Source organism: Chionomys nivalis, chromosome 2, assembly GCF_950005125.1.
Source record: "Chionomys nivalis chromosome 2, mChiNiv1.1, whole genome shotgun sequence".
NCBI lineage: Eukaryota > Metazoa > Chordata > Mammalia > Rodentia > Cricetidae > Chionomys > Chionomys nivalis.
Window position 1 is genome coordinate 10,512,739 of NC_080087.1, and position 22,412 is coordinate 10,535,150.

Genomic DNA, 22,412 nt, shown 5'->3' on the forward strand with positions numbered 1-22,412 from the left:
CACAGACTGGTCCTTAAAGATCATCTGACTTCCAGCCAGGGGAATGGAGAGGTGGCAGGGGCCTCTCTTCTTACCCCTGAGCCCATAGCAATCATCTGAGAGAGGAATTCTGCAACTTTACATGCCCCTCCCCCATAGCCTTGAAATGACAGAGATTCCTTTTTTAATTTGATACAAGGACTCCTAGGTGCTCCTAAAATACACACACACACACACACACACCAAAATGCATACACTTTTTTCCTTGAATTAATTGTAAACACATTAGATTTTATAAATACAGCACTAAGAGGTCCCTGGTACCCAAGGTCTTGCCTCCTACAAAAGTAACATTTCATACTATGCTTGTTGTCCCAGCCGGGAAGCCACAATGTCAGGAACTAGGCACAGGATAAACGAACTCGGTTTTCCTAAAGGACTCCCGTGGTCTCTTCTTGTCTGTGTCCCCCAATACTGTGATGTAAGATTTCTTTCTCAGTGAGTTTGAAGAGCAATGAAAGAGCTTGTCTCTGCTGTCACCATGGCAACTCTGGTCCTAGGAGCCGGAAGTGTCTGTTTCTTAGCTCCACCCCAGCTGTTGGGGAGGTGACCAGGGAAGCCTAGGGTCTTTCAAAGACAAGCAGACATCTGGACTTCTTCCAGAATAACCTAGTTAAGGAAACGCCACCAGACACCAAAGGAGTCCTAAGGGCTGGCTCAGAACATGTCCCTCATAGGTTATGTTTTAACCACTGTGTAACCTCTTTCCAGGAGCTGAAGACTGATAAGATTCTCTCATTACATGGTCTTGGGAGCTGGGGAGCAAAGGCTGCCACCCAGCTGCCTTCAGATGAACTAGAACAGGTTCCTAAGGCCTTTGCCATGATAAACCAACCTGGTGAAAGTGTGCACTAAGGACAGGGCAAAGGGGCCAAGAACCTCAAGGCTGAAAAGGGGGTGGGTGCTGCTTGAGCCCTTCCACCTTCAAGTTCTCTCACCTGCTTCTGCATCCCTCAGGCTAGATCTCCCACTGAGCTTCTGGGGATTCTGTCTTATCTCCCATCTTGTCTTAGAAGCCACTGTGTCTGGCTCTGTGTGGGTTCTGGTGATCAGAACACAGGTCTTTGTACCTGGCCAAATGCTTTACCCACCAGGCCATCTCCTTATCTTGGTGTTTTTGTTTTGAAAGGGCATGTTTTATTGGGCTCTTTAGAGACCTCACGGGAGGAAAGCATCCTAGAATGACGGCTCCCTCTCAGCAGAACCTGGGGCAGGAAGGAGGTAGACACTGGTGTGGGGTTACTGGTGGCTGTAAACCTCAGATCCATGACACCATTTTACTTACCTCAGGAGTCATGAGTGCCTGCCTGACCACAGCTTCACCTCAGATGAGATTGCAAACCCTAGGTCCCTATCTGTGTTAGACTTTCTATTGCTGCGATAAAAGCCACGACCAAAAGTCATTTGGGGAGGAAAGGGTTTATTTCACCTTATGCTTCCAGGTCACAGTCCGTCACTGAGAGGAACTTAGGCAGGAACTGAAGCAGAGACCATGGAGGAGAGCTGTTAAGTGGCTTGCTCCCCATGGCTTGCCTAGCCTTCTTTCTTTTATACCTTAATACAATCTGCCGAGGTGTGGCACCACCTCCCAGTGAACTGGGCCTACCTATATCAATCATTAATCAAGAAAGTGACCCACAGATTTGCATACAGGCCAATCTTATGGAGGCATTTTCTCAATTAAGATTCTTTCTTCCAGCTGGGTGTGCCGAGGTACACCTTTAACCCCAGCACCCAGGAGGCAGAGGCAGATAGATCTTTCTGAGTTTGAGGCAAGCTTGATTTACTTCATTTCCAGGCCAGCCAGGGCTATGTAGGGAGACCCTATCTCAAAAAATTAAAACAAACAAATGAACAAAACCAATTCAACCCAAATCAACCAACTAACCAACCAACCAAACAAACAAAAACAAAACCCAACCAACCAACCATACAAAAACAAAACAACAACAACAACAAAAAACAAAAAAAACCAAAACCAAGAAAGATTTCCTCTTCCCAGATTTGTCTAGATTTGGGTCAAATCGACAAAAACAGCCAGTACACTGTTCCAGAGAGGCTGGGTTGACCGTTCCTTGGGTCTAAGACATTCCTTGTAAGGAATATTCGGCCCTAGTATGAGGAGAGACCAGAGAATTCTTTCTGCTCTCAGAAAACACGCATGATTCTTGTCTGAGCCCATGCTGCCCAGAGCTAAGGCAATTAGGTTTGCCTTCCATGCTTTGTCCTCTTTTTCAGCTCTGAGAAGAGCAGCAGACTCAACACTTAGCTTAAGTGCGGAGCTCCTTCAGGGCGGGAAGTAGAGACAGGAAAAGACAGCACTTTTTACACAACCCAGAACAATGTGACCCACTCTTGTTTGCAGTCAGATCAATACTGAAGAATTAACTAAATAAGGGCACATAAATCTCAGGATGTCCGCACCTTGGTGACAGCATGGTGAGGCCGTCACACCCGCTCCTTAGTTCCTGTCATTCTTTCAGGAGGAAAACGGCTAATATTTTGAAATGACTTCTCCTTAACACCATGGACAGAACTCCCCCTAAGTATTGAATGGGAAATCTCTGTGCACGATCCATAGCATTCTATTGTGTTATGCTCACACTGTATTCATGAGGCTAGAGTAAACTCACTATGGGAAAGTCTGTACATACTCCCCGCCCCCACATCCATAGCGAGCAACGCCCTCCCCGGCTTTGCTCTCCTGTCGGGAGTGCTGTGTGCTGCATGTGTGGCTGTCATGTAGGCAGAAAACAAAACAACACAGAGTGACCAGGCCTTTAGGAATCGACCGATTTACAAAGGAGCACAGTCGGGTTGAACGCATCCCTGAATTATGTCCGGGGCGCGCTGCTGCCACAACTCCTTCCTAGGAGGAGACTAAACAAGGTCCCCCCTCCTCCCAGCGTCACAACAACAAACAGAGGCATGATTCCACTGAAGTTCTCTCTGGGGAACGAATGATTTTACTGGGCTTCCTTATAGATCATAAGGGAAGGGTTACAGGGGTGTGGGTGCTCCTCCTCCTAAAGCCAGAAAATCTTCCCTCAACGGGATGATGCCTTCCCATAGTCATATAAATGGAGGCCTCCCTTCCCTAGTCTTCCCCAGCCTATGAGAGCCCCTTCCAAAGGCCATGTACAGTTAGGACAGAGCGGCATACAGTAGGTAGCTGGAAGCAATTGGATACTGAGGTGAGGGTCTCAAGACCCTCCCCGACTTTCCATAAAGGAATATAGACATTTGGCAAGCCCGACTAGGATAATCTTTTTGCAAGGGGGCACAGTGGACCACCACAACGGGGCACAGCAGACTGCCCCAAGGTGCCTGCTGCTTGGCTTGCAGGACAATCACATACAATAGGCACATACCGATACTCCTCATATTAATTATTTCTCTCATCACTAAACAAAATACCCGACAGAAGCAGCTGGGAAGAAAGATTGCTTCCACCCAACAATCCTTTGCTGGAGAGGCTCCTGTCTGAAGCAGCAAAACCACCAGGCAGCTTGGTCACAGCTGGGTGTGTTAGAAACAGACCGGGCCGGAAGTAGGAAGGGACTTCACCCCAGCCCCTGGCATCCATATATCCAAAGAGTCTGAAATGTTCAGCTGAAAGTTCTATCCGAAGCCCTCTCCCCTCCCCCATCTCTCTCCAAACCCTGCTGCAGCTCAGAAAGCACCTCAGACGATGCCCCCTCCCAGAGATGCTCAAGACCACTCCCACAGGGTGTTTAAACTGCCCCCCCCCCCCCGGAACAGACCTCTGGTTTTGTGATCTGTCCTTTCCCGTCTCCTCTCCGGGGGTCTAGTAAGCCATTTGGAGCATCGTATCCATTAAACCTGGGCTTTTCCTAATTTGGTTTGATTTGGTCTGATTTGGATTGCTGTGTTGGTGGAGAGGTTTATTGGGGTACAGAAACTTTTCAGGAACTATAACCTTCAAGGTCTGTCCCACAGCAGCCCACTGGCACAAGCTAAGCCCCACCAAAAGATTCTACAAACTCCCAAAGCAGCATCACCAGATGTGGACTAGTGTTTAAATTCATGAGCCTGTAGGGACATATCATGTTCAAACCTTTAATGTCACTGAAATAAAAAGCCAAAACAACATGTATGTTTGTGGGCATACACGTCTGATAACATTCTTATGGTGATTGGTGGAGGAGGAGGAAGGCTTAAAATCAGACTTTAAGTGGAAAGCAATGCTCACTGGCACACCAAAGCCATAATTTATTAGTGGAGTCTGGTTTTATTTTCACCAAAGTACATTGGACAGAAAAAAAAAAAAAACCTGCTTGTTACTGACTTTTGAAACCTCTTCTAATTTATTAAACTGAGCCAACAGGTTCATGGAAGCGGGGATGAGGTCAGGGATGAGTGTGAGGGGAGGAGAAAGCTGGCTGACAGAAATGCAGGGCCTGTTCACACTCATGGGTTCCCCATCAACCTGTGGGTGAAGCTCCCCGGGGAGGTGTGAACAACCGTCTATCCCCATAGGGCACACCTGACAGATCAGAGAAAACCCTTCCAAGTGAGCCTAGCCGAGAACCAATGGATTTACAAAGGTTGCTTTACAGGAACATGGGTAACAGCAGCTGTCTGCCACCACAAGTGATCTAGAGTCCGCCCCAGTTGCAGGCGGCTCTGCTGAGGAGAATCTCCCATGTTCAAGCTTCTGCTTGTATAAAACTGAGGGAGGGCCTTGGGGGTCTTGTAGCTGACTGAGCCTCGTAAGTTTGCCAGCTTCCTGAGTCTTATGAACCTCCTTCCTCCCTTGAGGAGGAGCGGTACACAGCGCCACGTCATGGTGCCATCTCTCCCTCTCCTTGCTTTCTTTTCTTCTCTCTCTCTCTCTCTCTCTCTCTCTCTCTCTCTCTCTCTCTCTCTCTCACACACACACACACACACACACACACAAGGTTTAGTCTCATGGGGTTCTGCAGAGGGTTCTACCTGAGGCATCCTAGTTCCCTGGTCCTGCACTAATTGTCATGAGAAGAGTTTTGTAGCCAGGAAAGAGCAGTACCTGCCTCTTGTCCTTACGTCACACTGGAATAGAAGTCAGTTTATTTCAAAATATTTTCAAGCACTAAACCACGAGCTTTAAAGCAGCCTAGTCAAGACAGGAAAGGGTAGACTTTAGAGTTACAGTTGAGAAGATTACCAGAGCCTGACACACACCCGTAGCCCTAGCACTTAGGCAACAGGCAACAGAGACAGGGGGATCATTGTGAGTTCCAGGCTAGCCTGGGCTACACTAGGAGTCTGTTTCAAGACAATAAGAACAAATGGACAAAAAGATGATCTTGCAACTGAATCCCACCTTTCTCACTTCATGCCATGAGACGTTACCCTGGTTCTGTGAGTTCAGATGGAGAAAGGGCTACATTGGGAGGGGATAATGAAAGGAATGGGAAGTGAGAGATGATAATATTGTGTATGTGTGTATGTGTGTGTGCCTGGAAAAGGACATTAGAGCTTCCCCTGGAAGCTGGTGATGCAGGTGCTTGTGAACTGTCTGATATGGGTGCTGGGAACTGAACTCAGGTCCTCTGGAGCAGCAGTAAGTACTCCTAATCACTGAGCCATCTCTCCAACCCTCAAACTGATTTTGATTCTGCACAGTAGGTCAGTGGTGCCTCTCTGTGGTACAGTGCTTGCCTGGCATTCTGGGTCTCACTCCACAGTCCAGGCAAGGAATAAGATGCACCAGGACAGGTTATATAGTGCTTAAATTTGAAAGGAGTGGGAATATGGCAGCTTTGTAAAAATAATATAGATTAATCAATCGATTACGTCAACAGCAGGGCTGGGATAGAGGTGAGGGATCACCAACACAAAACCAACGGCTACTCACAACATAAAAACTGAAAAACAAGCTCATAAGTATTTTGTAATAAATGCATTGAGACATCGCATGCTACCCCAGGCCCTAATCGGAAAGCCTGAACAGTGTCCAGGTAACTGCTGGGAAGGTCAGGTGAGGCTGTGTATGGACCATTTGGCAGAGTCTGGCATACGGAAGGCACTCAGCAAACATAAGCTATTTTCACGATTTCCTTTGCGGACCCCAAAACAAGGAAACTGAAGAAGAGGGAAAGAAATGGGAGGAACTGGGAAACACAGTGTCTGGGTGAGGAGGGAAGGAGAGGAGCGGAGTGGGGGAGTTGCCGCTTTCACCTTCTCTAGCATCTACTGCAGACTCCGCTCTCAAGCGTTTTGTAAGCTCCCTCCCTATTCGAGGTAATGTTTGCTCCTCTGTGTACAGCGGCGGGGGCCTCAGAGAATCATTAACCCCATTGGACTATCTCGCTTGTGGGTGCCTTTGGTCCCCCTTAAGTCAACATTTGGGACTGGAACACAGTTCTCCAGGTGCTGTCGGCCAGTCCCAACCAGAATGGACCATAAGGAAGTAGTCCTTCTACTTCTCTTGTTTCTGAAATCAGGTAAGGTTTGATGCATGGTTTCGTTTCAACTTAAAAAAGAAAATTCTAGCCATATATTAAAAATAGATTTGCTATGACTTTATGTGCAATTCCTTTAATTGAGCTATTGGGTTTATGGCTCAGACTGAGGAGCTTGACATAGACACTCAGTCTCCCTGTGAGTACCGTTGCAGTGGGGACAAATCGGCACATGTGAGGTCTTCAATCCCTGGTGGCGGTAGCAGCGGTTAGCCTCTTGGCCTAGTTTGCAGTGTGACTGATGAAAAGAGCTTCTGTTGAACTGTCCTGGTCCCCCTGGGATTTTCTGGTTGGTTTAAGGAAGGCTTTGCATGGGTGCATATCTGCCTCCACGAGTCATGCGGATCCGTTTTAAAATGACAAACGTACGGTAATTGAACAAATACCTATTCAGAGATTAGGATGTGCTAGACACATGTGTGCTCTCGAGTGTGCTCCTGTGTGTATGTGTGTGTGTGTCTGTGTGTACTCATACTAGCTTACAGAGCTGATGGCAGAGGCGGGTAGCATGTTTTCCTTATTGTATAGATGAAGGAATCTAGACTTAGGAAAATCATGACTATGATCCACGCCAGATCAAGAAAGTAAAAAACTTGGATTTAAATTAGTGCTTTCCAAGAAGGAATCTAGTGTTCTTTTTTAACTTTGTTTAAAAGCTTTTAAAAATTCTAAACACAGTCAGTCATATGTTTTCTAGAAGTGGTTCACACACTATCGAATGCATTTGGTTCTGGAATGTTCAGAGGTGTTCAACTATCACAATAGAAGTTAGAATATTTTCATAGCCCCCACGCAAAGAGACTCTGTTCTCCTCAACCTGCCAGCCCTAAGCCCCATTCTTCTGGCTTTCTATCTTCATGGATTTGCTATCTGGGACATTTCATATCAAAGCAACTATATTTCATGCTAGCCTTCTTCATGCTGACACTGTCAAGGGACTTGAGAATTAATCTGTAGGTCACCAAAGTTTTATAAGTTGCTCTTTATGGTTAAATACATTTGAATTTAGTGGAAACCACTTAGAGACAGGAAAAATCCAGAGGGGGGTGTGTGTGTGTATGTGTGTGTGTGTATGTGTGTGTGTCTGTCTGATTCTTTCTTCTCCTTCCTTCCTTCCTTCCTTCCTTCCTTCCTTCCTTCCTTCCTTCCTTCCTTCCTTCCTTCCTTCCTTCCTTCCTGTCTTCTCCCTCCTTTCTGTGTGTGCACACGTGTGTGTGCGTGCATGTGTGTATGTGTGTGTGTGATTATCCCACTTCAGTCCATAGAACCTAGGATTGGCAACACCGTGAGCTCAGGGCTCACTCCCAGGGGCTAGACCTAATCTCTGCAGCAAGTTTGTATCTATCTCCGTCAACCGAGGCAGGATTCTTTCGTAAGCTCTTTGTGCAAGTATTGGCTCTCATTTTCTGTGGAAACAACTTGATTTTCGTTTTCTTATTGCATTAAATGGCCTGGGAGAGTAAATATCAAAATGAACAAAAAAGTTTCCACATCTGTGTACCAAATAATGGGATTTTTTTTGGGGGGGTGGGAGGATAAAGTCATATTATGTAGCTCTGGCAAGTTTGGAACTCGCTCTGTAGATGAGGCTAGGCTTCAACTCTCAGAGGCCTACCTCTGCCTCTCAAGTACTGGGATTTAAGGTATCAGCCACCAATCTCAGCTAAGATTTATTTCATACACACAATTATACGCACACAGTGATGGAAAAGTGCTCTTCACTTTGATGGTATAATACACATCTACACTTAGGCTATAACACAAATAAGTTTTCCTACTAAAAGATTTGTTTAAAGTTTTCATTTCAATATATTATATTAAACCTTATTTCTACATGAGCCATGGAGGTAAAGACTTGGAGAGAAATTTTAAGTATTAAAGAAAAACACTCAACCCTCCTTGGGGACATGTCTTTGGGACATCAGCTCCTTGGGTGGATCTCCGCAACTGCACCATGAAACGAAGCCAGACTCAAAGCTGATGACCCAGAGAGCTCTCTCCTCTCCATCGGCATCTGAAACCTACCTTGCACACTCCCCAGAACTCTTTGCACAGGGGAAGAGTGACTGTGTGTCTTCCAGATCACACAGAGCTCTTCTCAGAATGAAGAGTCTGCGTTAGAACACAACACAAGCCTAAATGCCCCTGTCTCTGTCACCTCTTATGCCTAACTCAAGTGCTTTGACAATTTAAAATGCGCCAGCCAACTTTCCACTCTTTAGTCAGCCTTTTAGTTTGGAGCATCGAGGGGGATGAGGTCACCCAAGGAGGGAAAGGGAGACTTCTAAAGATGAGTCTGGATTCGTCAGTTGTCTTCTCAAGTTTTCCCACATCCAGTTCTGGTCACTCTTTAACCTGCTGCATCCGGCATTGTCCCCTCTGGAGGTCATGGTTGCCGTGTTGCCTAATTCCAGGAAGACTTTGCTATGTTCACTAACCTCTTTGTACTCTCACCCCTACGGAAATCCCGAGCATTTACACGGAAAGACTGGCAGCCGGGGCGCAGGCTTGGGCAGAGCAGTCTAAGCCTAAGCCAGCACCTTAGCCCAGGGGACACTCGACAGCTGTGACCACAGGGGACACTGGACAGCTGTGACCAGCCTCTAGGGGCCTCTAGGCTGACAAGAGGGAAGAAACCGACTCTGCCTCAGACTGCATTTCACACAAAAAAACAAAGGCAGGCCGCCATGGGAGCATGCACTCACAATTCAGCAGTTGGGAGGCTGAAACAGGAGGATTGCCTTGAGTTCTGGGCCAGCTAGGGCTGGCTATACAGAAAGACTGTTTCAAAGAAAAAAGTGAAGCCCAGTGTTTGTACTAGGCTCTACTTTTTTTTTTTTTTTTTTTTTTTTTTTAAAAATCACTTCCTCTGAAATGATAGATACTTTCAGCAAGGATAAAAGCCTATCTTATAGGAAAGCATACACCACTGGCCATTGGGCAGCGGCTTCCACATCCCAATCTCACTCTGGGAAGACCAAATTCAAACCAGATTGCCATTGGTGGCATCCTACTGGCTTATCACAGGGTAAACAATGGTGAGCCATATTGTTTACTCTTTATTTCGAGCTTCATATTCATATGGTAATAGAGAGGTGATTACATGGGCCTCGTTTACTAATCTGTCAGTCTAGCTGTTCTTTCAACACGTTGCAATCTACTGGAATAAAAATAAATTATTATTATGCTATTTTGTTATAGTAATTAATTTAATTTAAATAGTAAATTAGATAAACCATGAACCATGCATATTCATGTGCTTGTAACACACACATACACACACACACACACATATACACACTCAAACAGCCATGCACATAAACAACGATGTCATCTGATTTACTCAGTTTTCTTCTTTTTATTTTTTCCTTTCAGGCCAAGGGGACTCCCTGGATGAGTATGTAAGCACACAAGGGGCTTCCCTGTTCAGCCTCACCAAGAAGCAGGTAGGGGCAGGAAGCATAGCGGAATGCACGGCTAAATGCGAAGAGGAAACAGAGTTCATCTGCAGGTACCAGCGCCGCCATTGTCTCAAGCCTGCCTCTGGCTGTCCGAGATGGCTCTAATGAGGAAAATCAATCTATTCATCTGTCAGGAGGGAGAGGGGGGCTGTTGATCTGGTCCCCATACCCTAAGGACTGGAGTTTCAGCCCTAGAGCCCACACAGAGGTGGAAAGGGAGCCCCAGCGCTGTCCCTGCCCTCCACATACATGCCGTGGTACAAACAGGACTGTGTTCACATACTACGCATACACTAACAATAGGTTAAAAAAATCAGAATTAAATTCAAGGAAATTTCAAAACAAAACTGAGGAAAGGGGGAAGGGTGGAGAGATGCCTCGGTTGTTAAGAGCCCTGAGTGTTCCTCCAGAGGACCGGGGTTCAATTCCCAGCATCCATGTGGCAGCTTACAAGGGTCTGTAATTCCAGTTTCAGGGAATCTGACACCTTCACACCAATGTACATAAAATCAAGTTAATTTTTTTTTAATGAGAAGGGACTTTATAGGGTTGGAGTTTGCTTATGACATCAAAGACTCACAGTAACACAGTCTTAAGTTTTTTTTTTGTTGTTGTTGTTTTGTTGTTGTTTGTTTTTGTTTTTGTTTTTTTCTTTTGGTTTTTTGAGACAGGGTTTCTCTGTAGCTTTGGAACCTGTCCTGGAACTATCTCTTGTAGACCAGGCTAGCCTTAAACTCACAGAGATCCATCTGCCTCTGCCTCCTGAGTGCTGGGATTAAAGGTGTGTGCCACCACCGTCCGGCCTTATTAAGGTTTATTAGTGTTCCATTAAAAAAGAAGTCCCTGAGGAGATGCTAGAGAGATAGTTCAGTAAAATGCTTTCCTTGCAAACATAAGGACCTGGGTTTGATTCCCAGCGCCATGTAAAAGCAATAGGAGTGACTGTCATCTTAGTACTGGGGAGACAGAAACAAGCAGAGCCACACAGCTCATTGGCCACCCAGTCTAGCTAATGGGGGAGCTCCAGGTTCAGTGAGAGACCCTGCACAAAAATATGATGGGGGGCTGGAGCAGGACACGTGATGCTGACATCTGACCTACACAGAGGGTGGCGCGAGGTGGGGGAAGGATGACAGGAAGAACGAGAATACAGAAACAGGCCAGAGGAGCAAAAAACCACACATACACAATCTGGTGGGTTCTTTTGTACTTATGCAATAACCCAAGGAAACACCAATCATGTTAAAAGAATAAGACAGGTATGGCTTAGTGCAGAATCAATGTGTGTTCTGTTGAGGTTCAGAGGGAAACGCCGAGGAGCTGAGAGAGTTGAGAAAAGTCATCAGTCAGGGAGAAGAGAGAGGATAGATAGGCTTTGGGGAGAGGGATTTTGACAAGGCTGCAGGAGGATGGAGAGGCACTCCAGGCTGGAGAGAATTGTAAGACCGGTTTGATTCAAGCAAAGCCTTTAGGGAGGGGATCAGGATGAAAGATGGCCACTGAGCCAACAAAAGATTCGTACTGAATGCCAACGAAAGATGGCCACCTTTGGCACTGATTGCCAATGGAAGATGGCTGTCTTTGGTATTGACTGCCAAGCTGAACCTCAAAGGCAGGATCACATGGAGACAAGATGAAGGAAGTTTTGGCTGTTTTCTGGGGCTATACCAGCATTTCCAAGACTGGGCAATTAATAAAAGAAAGGAGTGTGTCAAATGCATGGTTCTGGAGGCCGGAAATTAAGGCCAGGCAGCTGTACCCAGCAAGGGCCTGGTGGTGAGTGGGGACATGGCAGGAAAGAGAAGAGAGAGCAGGCAGAGGCAATGCTGAGGGTGGGAGCCACTGCGTTTATAAAGATGGCAGCAAGCTACTCAGTCCTTATGACCAGGAGGATCGAGTCATCCCTTCAGGAACTGTTAGTTCTCAACTTCATCAGCCCCTAAAGGCCACACTACCTCTCAGCACTGTTACAGTGGAGACCAAGCATCACTCTGAACTTGGCTGGAGACAAACCACAGGAGAGGTGGGGAGGGGTGGGCGACAGAGAGCCGGGGAACTGCAGAAGTCCCATAGGTAGACCTGCTCAGGAAAGGGTTCAACACAGAATCACTTCTTCCCAACACAAAATGTATACCTGTCACTAGGGAAAGAAAGCAAAGGAGTCAGACGGGGTGGCATGTTCCTGGGGGAGGAGGATTGAAAGTTGGAGGCTGGCCTGGACTGTAGCAGGAATAGCCCATTAGGTTCTCCATCTTAGAAAGAAAGGAGAGAGAAGGAAGGGGGAACAGACAGGGAGAAAGAAGTGGAGGGAGAACACGGTTGAAACAGACTGCCAAGGGCGAGCGAGGAAGTTTAAGAAGATGAGAGCAGCTGTCATGCTGGCACAGTTATCCTTAGGACTGCACTGCACAGACGCAGTGACAAAACCGCCCAGAGGTGACCGTTCTGAGACGCACTCGTTAGTGTCGTCTTTGGTAATTAATGCACCATCACCTGCAGGTCATTCCAGTACCACAGCAAAGAGCAGCAATGTGTGATCATGGCCGAGAACAGCAAGGCCTCCCCCATCATCCGGATGAGAGATGTCATCTTATTCGAGAGGAGAGGTATGGCCTTGTCCCTCCTTCCCCTCCCTTTTTCTCATAGCCTCAATTTATGACACTGGGGAGTGTCACAGAGACACCGAGTTAAGACTGTACCCTTGGGGTCCCACTTTTGAATTAACCCCTGGCACACTAGGCACTGATGTTTTCAGTTCTCAGTAACATCTAGGCATAGACAAACCTTCTTACTTCTATTTGATTTTCCACTTCTTCTGTTCAGGAGCTGTATTTAAAGTTTGAAGATGATAAGATGTGTGATTTCTTTTCCAGTTTCCTTTACAACAAACCAGGGATCCCATGGCTTAGGGCCGGGGGTGGCCTGGACTCTTTTAAGAAGACACAGGTATTATTAAATGGATATGGCTTTTTAATTTGTGCCCATTCAAAAATCTTATGCTCTATTCTCCCACTGGTTGGGTAGTGCAATAAGGTCATTGACAGAAACCATTTACTTCTCCATGTGTTTTGTATCGGGAGTGCTGAAAAGCACAAGAGAGATCTGATTTCCCGGGCTTTTAATAACATTTCACATTACAAAATCACAGTGGTAACCTCTTCCTTTAGGTTAGGGCTATTTCCCCAATCAATCCACCTTCTTACACTTAACGAGACGTTTCCCTGGTATTCCCTTCCTTGCCTCTATCTTTTTTTTAAAATTTATTTCTTTTACATGCTATGGTGCATTGCTTACACGTGTGCCTGTGTGAGGATGCCAGATCCCCTGGAGCTGGAGTTACAGACAGTTGTGAGCTGCCATGTGGGTGCTGGAAAATAAATTCAGGTCGTCTGGAAGAATAAACAGTGCTCTTAACCACGGAGCCGTCTCTCCAGCCCCAGCCTCTGGGTATCTTGAGATTCAGGAGTCACCTAAATCTAAATCTCATCAAGTGAAGCATTTGGCTCTTACATAACGAAAGGATAAATTGACTTGCCCACCATTGCCTGGATTTTATAAAGAAGGACGGAGTGGGATTCTTTCTACGAACTGCTGAGACTTAAATATGACACTGGTCAATGGTTAACCAGGAGTAACACAAGGGTTGAGTTGCAAGGCTGAAGTCTGAAGTTTGAAGGCTGGTGTTGCTTGTTTTCAGTGGGTCAAAAGGTTATATCCACCATGCTGGGAACAAACAAACAAGGGAGGAGCAACATCAGAGGCAATCACTCTTGGTTCTTGGTTTCTCTACTCTGAATCTGGACTGGTTGCTAATTTATCAGCCAGGATTTTGCTAGGATCTGGTGACAATACACCAGCTGCGTTGGCACTGTCTCCACTGCCACGTCTAGAACCAAGCCACCTTGTGTCTGGCTAGTGCCTCTGCGGTCACTGATCCTCTGGTTGTAGCTGTATATGTGACGGCTAAGAAATGGACCTTCCTGGCTTCCAGCCATTCCCAGTATAATTTAACGTATTTATAGGGTACACTGTCATAACTCGAGGAGTGAGTGGGGAGAGAGATGTAATCAGAGTGCTTACAATTGTCTCTCTTCAAACATACAATAATTCTTACGGGTTGCTGGGAAACTTTAAAATTTCCCCTTTTAGCTCTTTTTAATATACAGTAAACTGTTTTAAGGCATATCCACCCCGCTGTGATAGGGTGAGCGCTGCTCTTCAAAGCCTTGCCCAACTCTGGGCCTCCCTTGCCCATCACCCTTCAAGTCTATACCTTTGATGTATGGGTACCACTCCTGCCATGGAGCAGACCCATGAAGCCACAGTGTCCCTCTTGTTTAAGGTGCTGGTTTGTTAAACTTCCTGAGGGTCAATGAACCAGAGAGTAGGCCTTAGTGGGGAATCTCGGCGGCACAAATACACTGGAAACACTATTGTGTGTCTTTACTGAAAATCCAAGCTGGCAGAGATTGGGATGTAGGGCCCCACTAGGGGCTCTCTGCAATGGGCTCCAGGGTGTCATTTCCAACATTGGTCTCCTGATCTTGGCAGTCTTGGTTACACACTGATTCTGCAAAGCCTTTAGGTTCTTATGACTTCCCCTCAAGCTCACTGTAGTCAGTTATATGAGTGTTGTCCTCATGAAACCTGACAGCAATTTTAAAATGATCCAACTCCCTTACATCCTTAAAAGCATTTCATTTGGGGCTGAGGAAATGGCTCAGTCTGTAAAATGCCTGTAGCCGAAGCCTAAGGGCCTGAATTTAGATCTCCAGAACGTATATTAAAAAAAACGCTGGCAGTTGTGTGTGCCTCTAACTCTGGTGCCAGCGGGGAGGAAGAGACAGGCCCATCTCTGCAGGTCATTAACCAACTAGTCTAACCAAATCAGTGAGCTTAGGTCCACTGGGAAAATCTGGCAGAGAGGGATCATGGCACCTGCTGTCAACTTCTGGCTTCCAAGTGCACCCACATATACATGTAAACCCCTACTTCATTCTAACACAAACACACATAAAAAAGTATTCAACTGGCTGGTCATGGAGGCACTTGCCTTTAGTCTCACGGCTCGGGAGGCAGAAGCAGGAGGATCTTTGTGACTACAAGGCCAACCTGGTCTATATGGAGAGTTCCAGGCTAACCCCAATGATACATAGTGAAACCCTATCACAAATAAACAAAAAGGTATTTAACTTGTTTTAAAAAGTGAAATATGAGCACTGTTCTTTCCATATTCGTGTCTGAGTTTCAACTATAACAAAGCATCACCAAATGGGATAATTGGACATTACATACAAACAATGCCTGGGACACTGAACAATGTTTGGTGGGGGAAAGAAATAGGTACGTGCTAGAAAGGGCCTCCTAGGGGGCCGATCCATCACTTGAGAGCCACAGTAGCATTTGACCATTTTAGAGACAGGATGGGACCCACTGGATGGCTGACGATTTGGGTAAGTGGAAGCTGGCTGGGAGTGTTTATCATAAACGTTGTGATTGCCCTAGCCTACACTTTTTATATTGAGAGTTGTACACATACACACACACACACACACACACACACACACACACACACACACTGGTTGGACTCTCTTGGGCTCTGAAGAGCCTGCTTTTCTCTTCCCTACCTAAAACCCCCTCTCTTTCTGTTTCTCAGTCTCATCACTCTGCGCCTCCCACGATGCTGGGACGTTAGCTTATTTCAAACTGTTTCTCTAATTCCTTTTGTCCCCAGCCCAGCTCCATTAGGATTTATGCTCCAGGAGAGTGGCCTATGCTTGTTTTGTGTCTTCCTGGAGTCCAGTCCTGGCACAGATTAGGCACAGAGGGCCCAAGGAAAGAACTTTGGAATAAACCTATCTGTTCTAGTTTCGTTCTGATGCTGTGATAAAACCCTCTGACTGGAAGCAATTTAGGGCAGCCAAGGGGTTATTTGGACTCACAGTTAAGTCTAGGTCATAGTCCATCACTGAGGGGAGGCCAAGGCAGGAACTCAAGCAGCTGGTCACATCACTTCCATAGTCAAGAGCAGAGACCATGTGTGCATTGTTGCTTGCCTGCTGCTTTTGCTCAGCCAGCTCTCTCCACTCTCATAGGGTTCAGGAATAAACCCACAATATCTTTACCTTCCGGGTAGGTCTTCCCACCTCATTTAACTCAATTAAGAAACCCTCCCATGGGCTGGAGAGATGGCTCGATGGTTAAGAGCACTGGCTACTCTTCTAGAAGACCCAGATTCAATTCCCAACACCCACCTGGTAGCTCACAACTGTCTGTAACTCCAGTTCCAGGGGATCTGACACCCTCACAACAATGTATATAAAATTAAATAAATTACTTAAAAACATCCTCCCACAGACACACCCCCAGGCCAATCTGATCTAGACAATTAACACTCTTCCCAGAAAGTTCTAGGTGTGTTAAGGCAACAGTCAAAACTATCACGTGATCAACGTCAAACAGCATTTTCAGAGTAGGAAGACATGGCTTGGTTAGAGGTCTTTCCCATGGTGGGACTATGCCAGGCAAAGGTTGTTTGTTTGCACTTTGAACCACTGTGTGGGGTTCTCTTTCAGTTTATCTGTCGGAATGTAAGACTGGCATCGGGAAGAACTATAGAGGAACTATGTCCAAGACAAAGAATGGGGTTACCTGTCAAAAGTGGAGCGCCACATCCCCCCACGTACCCAAGTAAGCCCTTTCCACTTTCTATACCCTGTTCTTTGATGCTCGTGCTCACGGATGTATTTAGAATGATTCCATTGCTCCTAAACCAAACCTGAATGCTGAGCGTGAGCAGATAGAGAACCTTCGGATGCAGAACAGCTGCACTATTCCAGCTCTAAAGCAGAAAGGGCTGTTTTCTATTTGTCTTGTCTTAAATACCCCAGAAGTCCTAAAACACAGAAGGGGGCGTGTTAAAAACCGTACAGCTGAATTGCGGGCTGCCATCATTTTCATTCTATTGCTGTGTTAAAAAAGAATTATTGTGGCAAAAAAGTAACTCTTGGGGGAAGGGGTTTTATTTTAGATGACAATTACAGATTGTCATCATTATAATCCATCATTATGGGGAAGTCACAGCAGCAAAACCTTGACAGTGGTTGTCACATCACAACCACAGTCAAGAACAGAGAAACAAATGCATGAAGGCTTATTGGTGCTCAGCTTCCTCTCTGTCTTTAGACAGTCCAAGATCTCCTGCCTAAGGAATGACACTGCCCATGATGGACTCAATCTTCCCACGTCAATCAACGTAACAAGACAATACCCTCACAGGCACACACACAGTTATCTAGAGATTTTCCTCTTTGAGATCCTTATATCCAGGTTAATCTAGTTCATGTGAAGTCGACAAGCCAGCTATCATAGAGGCCAAGTATCAGAAAATGATGTGTTTCAGTCAGACACCAATTTAGAGCTTGCATAATACGCCCATCTCAACACAACGACCCAACGAGGACATAAAACACAAAAGCAAATATAAAGTTTGCAGCTTATTTGTCACTTTAGGGCCATTCTGTTTGTGTCCCCCCAGTGCAACATTAGGTGGCGTTAAGTTCTCTGTGATGGCTCCAGGGGCCATAGCCACAGTCCAGGCTCATTTATGAGGCAGCTGAGCTTCTCTCCAGGTAGGAGTTCCCCTGAACAGGTACATGGAGGAACCAGAAGTCAAGCTTGCTTCTTTAGAGTGCAGGTTCTTGCATGTTTTACCTAGCTATCTTTGCAGTAACTCTCTCCAGAACCGACGATGGGCTCAGCTTTCCCCCACCCCTTCACCAAGGCTGCATCTCAGAGAAAACCTGGTCCTGTGTGATCTGACAATGGACTTCCCGGTCTCCACTTGGCCCTGGCTGGCTAGGCACGCCTAGACACCACCTGCTGTGCCTGTTTCACCATAGTCAGTTTTCCCAGCAGTAACATGGGGGTAATGACCCCTTTTTAGCTGGTTATTTTCAGTAAGGGCAAGTGGCAGAATGTAGAAGGGGGTTTCAGTGGATCAGCAGGGGCAGAGTTCACGCAAACAAAAGTGCAATCGCTGCTATGGTTGCATGGGGAGGAGGACAACCAGAGAAAGCCCGGGTTTGGAACGAGCCAATGATTCCTCATTTGGGGCCTTGGTGTTCTGCTGCCTGCTCGGTACACGTGCTTTGGCTGGACTTCTGAGAGTTAGCTGGTCGTAGAGCAAGGACGGCGGGATGGGCTGCTTGACCCAAGCATCCCCCCCATCGGGAAATAGAGATGTGATAACCAGTAGCTAAAAGATATTCAGATGGCTCAACTGAGCCCCTGTGTAGGAAGCACAGCGTCCCCTGCCTCGCTCACACGCGCCGCTCTTTAGGACTCAGGCCCCACATCCCATTGCTACCTTGCAGCTATTCCCCTAACACACACCCCAATGACGGACTGGAGGAGAATTACTGCAGGAATCCAGACAACGATGACAAGGGACCCTGGTGCTACACAACGGACCCAGACAAGAGATATGACTACTGTGACATCCCTGAATGTGAAGGTAGGTGTGGCTCTAGACACCTTCTCCTGTCTGCTTGTCACCTGGACTATGCTATCCAGTCATTGCCCACATAGACATCATAAAAAAGGAAAAAACTGATTCATGTTTTATGTTACAAAACAGAGTAATGAACTCTTCTAAAGGAGCCAGTTCGGACCTTAACCTTCATTATTAACATGTTATCTCAATGTGTGGGCATGTATAGCCAGATCCAAACTGTGGGTACAAATTCCTCTGGTTAAAACCCGCACACAGTGTAAAACTCCAAACATGGTTTGAATTAAATAGCTAAACTAAAATCATAAAAATCAATGAAATTCGAGGAGGGGACTGATTTAATGTGGGCGATTCTGTTGTTGAGTTTGAAGTTAGGCAACACACCCGTTTTTATGTCAGCATGCCTGCATTCTAGAGGGCCTATTAGTTTCACAGAGAATGCCAAAGGTCAATGCTAAAACATTAAGATACCAGACTGGAAAAATGTCATCTTTTCCTATTTCTCGGTATGTCTATTAGAGCAAGAAAAAGAGCCAGGTGGGATTGCGAGGCAAAGAGGGCATGTCTCAGGTGCCAGCTTGCTTGTCTCATTACTTTATCTATATGGTCAGAGGAGCTCCTGTATTTGGACATGGATGATCACAGGTCATTTGGCCTTGAAGTCCCATGAACATGTGCTTTTTATATCAGTTTCACAGCTGTTTTTATTTTAATGACCCCATAAAACTCCAGTTCTGTGTTATTTCTCCACACCATGGGATTTTAACAAATTCAAGTCAAAGTCTAAGTCTTTAAAGAAATTAGAGAGCGAAAAAAAAAAAAAAAAAAAAGAAAGAAAAACGTGACAACACTCAGGCCACCCCCATCAGCCATGTTTCTCAGCAATACACAGACACTTGGGAGATTTGAGGCGAAGTGGCAGGTATTAAAAGAAAATCCAGTAGAAAAATTCCAAGATAGTTCCTATATATTGTCAGTCTTCAAGTGATGAAAATACATAGAATTTTAAAAGACTATTCTAGAAATGATGTCCACTACTTAAAAATTAAAATGGAGAATATCTAGGCTTCTGAGAATATGTGTCTTCCCCATGCATGCCTCCAAATTCAAGGACATGTACGCCAGTTTCTGAATTTGACCACGGTCACCATAGTTAAGGTGGCACAGACCCAACTAGCCTAAATATGCCACCTCAGAGAGAGAACAGAGCACTGACTGCGTCAGAACATTCCGAGTCTTTTATTGGAAGTCAGGTCTGGATGGGTGGCAGGAAGCGTTGGTGACTTCTCTAGAGGGATCCCAGTCTGTGCTCCGCTGGGCTTCACTTCCGTTTCTTCCTTTCTCTCTCCCCTCCTTCTCCACACAGAAGAATGCATGCACTGCAGTGGAGAACATTATGAGGGAAAGATCTCCACGACCATGTCTGGACTCGACTGCCAGGCCTGGGACTCGCAGAGCCCGCACGCTCATGGGTATATCCCTGCCAAGTAAGTCATGCAGCCAGGTGCAGGCTCTTTAGGCACGCACCACTCCTCTGATATGTCTGCTTGCTTTAGGAATTGAAGGCTAGGTGACTGAGTTCCCAGCTGGCATCCTCCCACATTGGCTGCCTATAAAGTGTATCTTCTTGTTAATCATCACATGGTCCAAGGGGCATCATGGGTGCTTCTTAGAAAGGCAGTATCCCAGGCCCTGTGATTAGAATTTGGGTTATAACCAAACCCACAGTCAATTTGTGATTCTGTTAAAACTGAGAAGCACACTTAGCTTGCGATGTCCCCTTTTCTCCCTTTCTTTCCTTTTAAACTCCAGTTACATTGTAGACTTCCTGAATCTGATCTATGTGTGAATGAATACCAAGGGTCTTGCAAATCCCTGGTATTTTATATGCATTTACATTGGGTCATTCACAACTTCTACCGAGTTCTCACAGGTGACTATGAATTTAAGCAGAGTACCTGGGGGTCTCCGTTCCAGAAAGCAATGATGGTTTTCAGAGTAAGCACTTGCAAGGATTCAAGCTGACATTTTGCATAGGAAAACATTTCCCTCAGATGCCGCTCTCTTCTCCCTCTCTCTATGATGACCCCAGTGCCATTAATAAGGATTCTAAGACTCAAGGTAATGTGGCTAAGCCACAGCTGTCCCTGTGGAAGATGACATCACTGAGTTTTCGCATCTCCCAGTCCATATAGCTTAAAATATGGTTCCTGCCATTGTCTTCCAAAGGCAAGCACAATAGGGTCCTCAAAGTGTGACTAGGTCAAGCCATTTGTAGAAAACCAGAAGCAGGGAATAAATTGACCATTTCTAGCTTTTTTCTTTTTGTCCTAAGCTCTCAGTCCTAGAGAGGAACAAGGAACAGAGACAATCTCCTGGCTAGATCCCTGGGTCCCTGCCAAGGAGGTGTCACTGGCCAGGTGCTTGCAGGAACATGGCTCCCCAACCTTGGATTCTGTAGTGGGATGGGAGCCTGGTAGACCAGTAGGACCAGGCATCAACTTCTTGCCTGTACCACGTCACTGTCTTCAGACAGTTTACATGTTGTTCTTTGAAGAGTGCTATTATTTGTAGTAAATAACCAGAGCTTGCTTGCTTCAAAATTCTGCATGGTTAGAAAGATACAGTTTCTCACCCTCTTCTGTTAAGTCTTACATGTGGAAACTTCTAGAACTACAGTCCTTGGAAGGCTGATCCTTCTTTCTTCCTGGATTGTCAGCAGAGGACCACCTTCCTCTAATTGCAGGCTGCTCATTCTCAAAGATTCGCATGCATTAATGTTTATAATGGTTGTTTAAAAAAATCCTTCATCCAGGCAGTGGTGATGCACGCCTTTAATCCCAGCACTCAGGAGGCAGAGGCAGGCGGATCTCTGTGAGTTTGGGGCCAGCCTGGTCTACAGAGCTAGTTCCAGGACAGGCTCCAAAGCTACAGAGAAACGCTGTCTCAAAAAACAAAAAACAAACCAAACCAAACAAAAGCAAAAAAAAAAAAAAAAAAAAAAAATCCTTCTTGTCCACCCAGATTTCCAAGCAAGAACCTGAAGAAGAATTACTGTCGCAATCCCGATGGGGAGCCACGCCCCTGGTGCTTCACCACAGACCCCAACAAACGCTGGGAATACTGTGACATCCCCCGCTGCAGTAAGTCCACAGCCAGAACACTGTGCGCACCCTACCTTCCCCTTTGGGGAAGTTTGTTGGTGCTGAGTACAGGTCCTAGGGAGCAGTCCACAGATCTGCAGGATATTCTTGTCCTCTTTCATCCATTTTAATAGCTAGGTAGGTAGCTGATAAGAGAATCTATTTGTTGATTTGTCCCCAGCCAGAGACTTCTGCCTTTTGTCAACAGTATCAGTTTTAAGACAAACTCCAGCTCTATGAGCCCTGACAGATCGGACTCGACATCCACTTCAGTTTGCCCATTAAAGACGCAGGAGTAATAAGAGACAGATAAACAGATGTAAGCAGAAAAAGACGTAATCAGTGTGGCCAACTGAGAAGTACAGATAAAGGGTGATGTCGAGTTCATCTTTAAGTGGGGGACAGGAGCTCTGAGACTTTCTGGAAGGGGAGAAATGAAGGATGGGCTTGGGGTTCACGCAGCTGATGGAGCAGGTGGTCTTGGTTATGGGTGGGCTGTTGATTGTTATCTCAGCTCTGCTCCTGCTGGAGAAGGCTGTTAGCATCATCACTTGAGAGGAGAAGTCTGGTTCCCAGGATATGATGGTTGGTTCTCTGTGATGCAACCTCATCACCATGGGTAGCTGCCCTCACTTAGGGATGATCTGTCCCTAGAGGTGTGGAGTTTCTGGGGGTTTCACTCTGCCATGATCCAGAGGCTGATGAGATAGTTCTGTAGGTAAAGTGCTTGTCCCACAAGCCTGATGACCCAAGTTCAGTCTCTGGAACCCACATTAACAACAACAACCTA

At 46.1% G+C, this 22,412-nt stretch overlaps 1 protein-coding gene across 2 annotated transcripts in view; it reads left to right on the forward strand.

The window, feature by feature from the left end:
* The first annotated feature begins 6,439 nt into the window (after nucleotides 1-6,439).
* Plg (plasminogen) overlaps nucleotides 6,440-22,412 on the forward strand; it is a 38,230-nt gene continuing 22,257 nt past the window's right edge. For both annotated transcript variants that reach the window (XM_057762556.1, XM_057762558.1), the window contains exons 1-7: nucleotides 6,440-6,488; nucleotides 9,882-10,017; nucleotides 12,467-12,573; nucleotides 16,543-16,657; nucleotides 18,343-18,482; nucleotides 19,846-19,966; nucleotides 21,504-21,622. In XM_057762556.1, coding sequence (XP_057618539.1) covers nucleotides 6,440-6,488; nucleotides 9,882-10,017; nucleotides 12,467-12,573; nucleotides 16,543-16,657; nucleotides 18,343-18,482; nucleotides 19,846-19,966; nucleotides 21,504-21,622 — 787 coding nt within the window. The remainder of the gene's footprint in view (nucleotides 6,489-9,881; nucleotides 10,018-12,466; nucleotides 12,574-16,542; nucleotides 16,658-18,342; nucleotides 18,483-19,845; nucleotides 19,967-21,503; nucleotides 21,623-22,412) is intronic.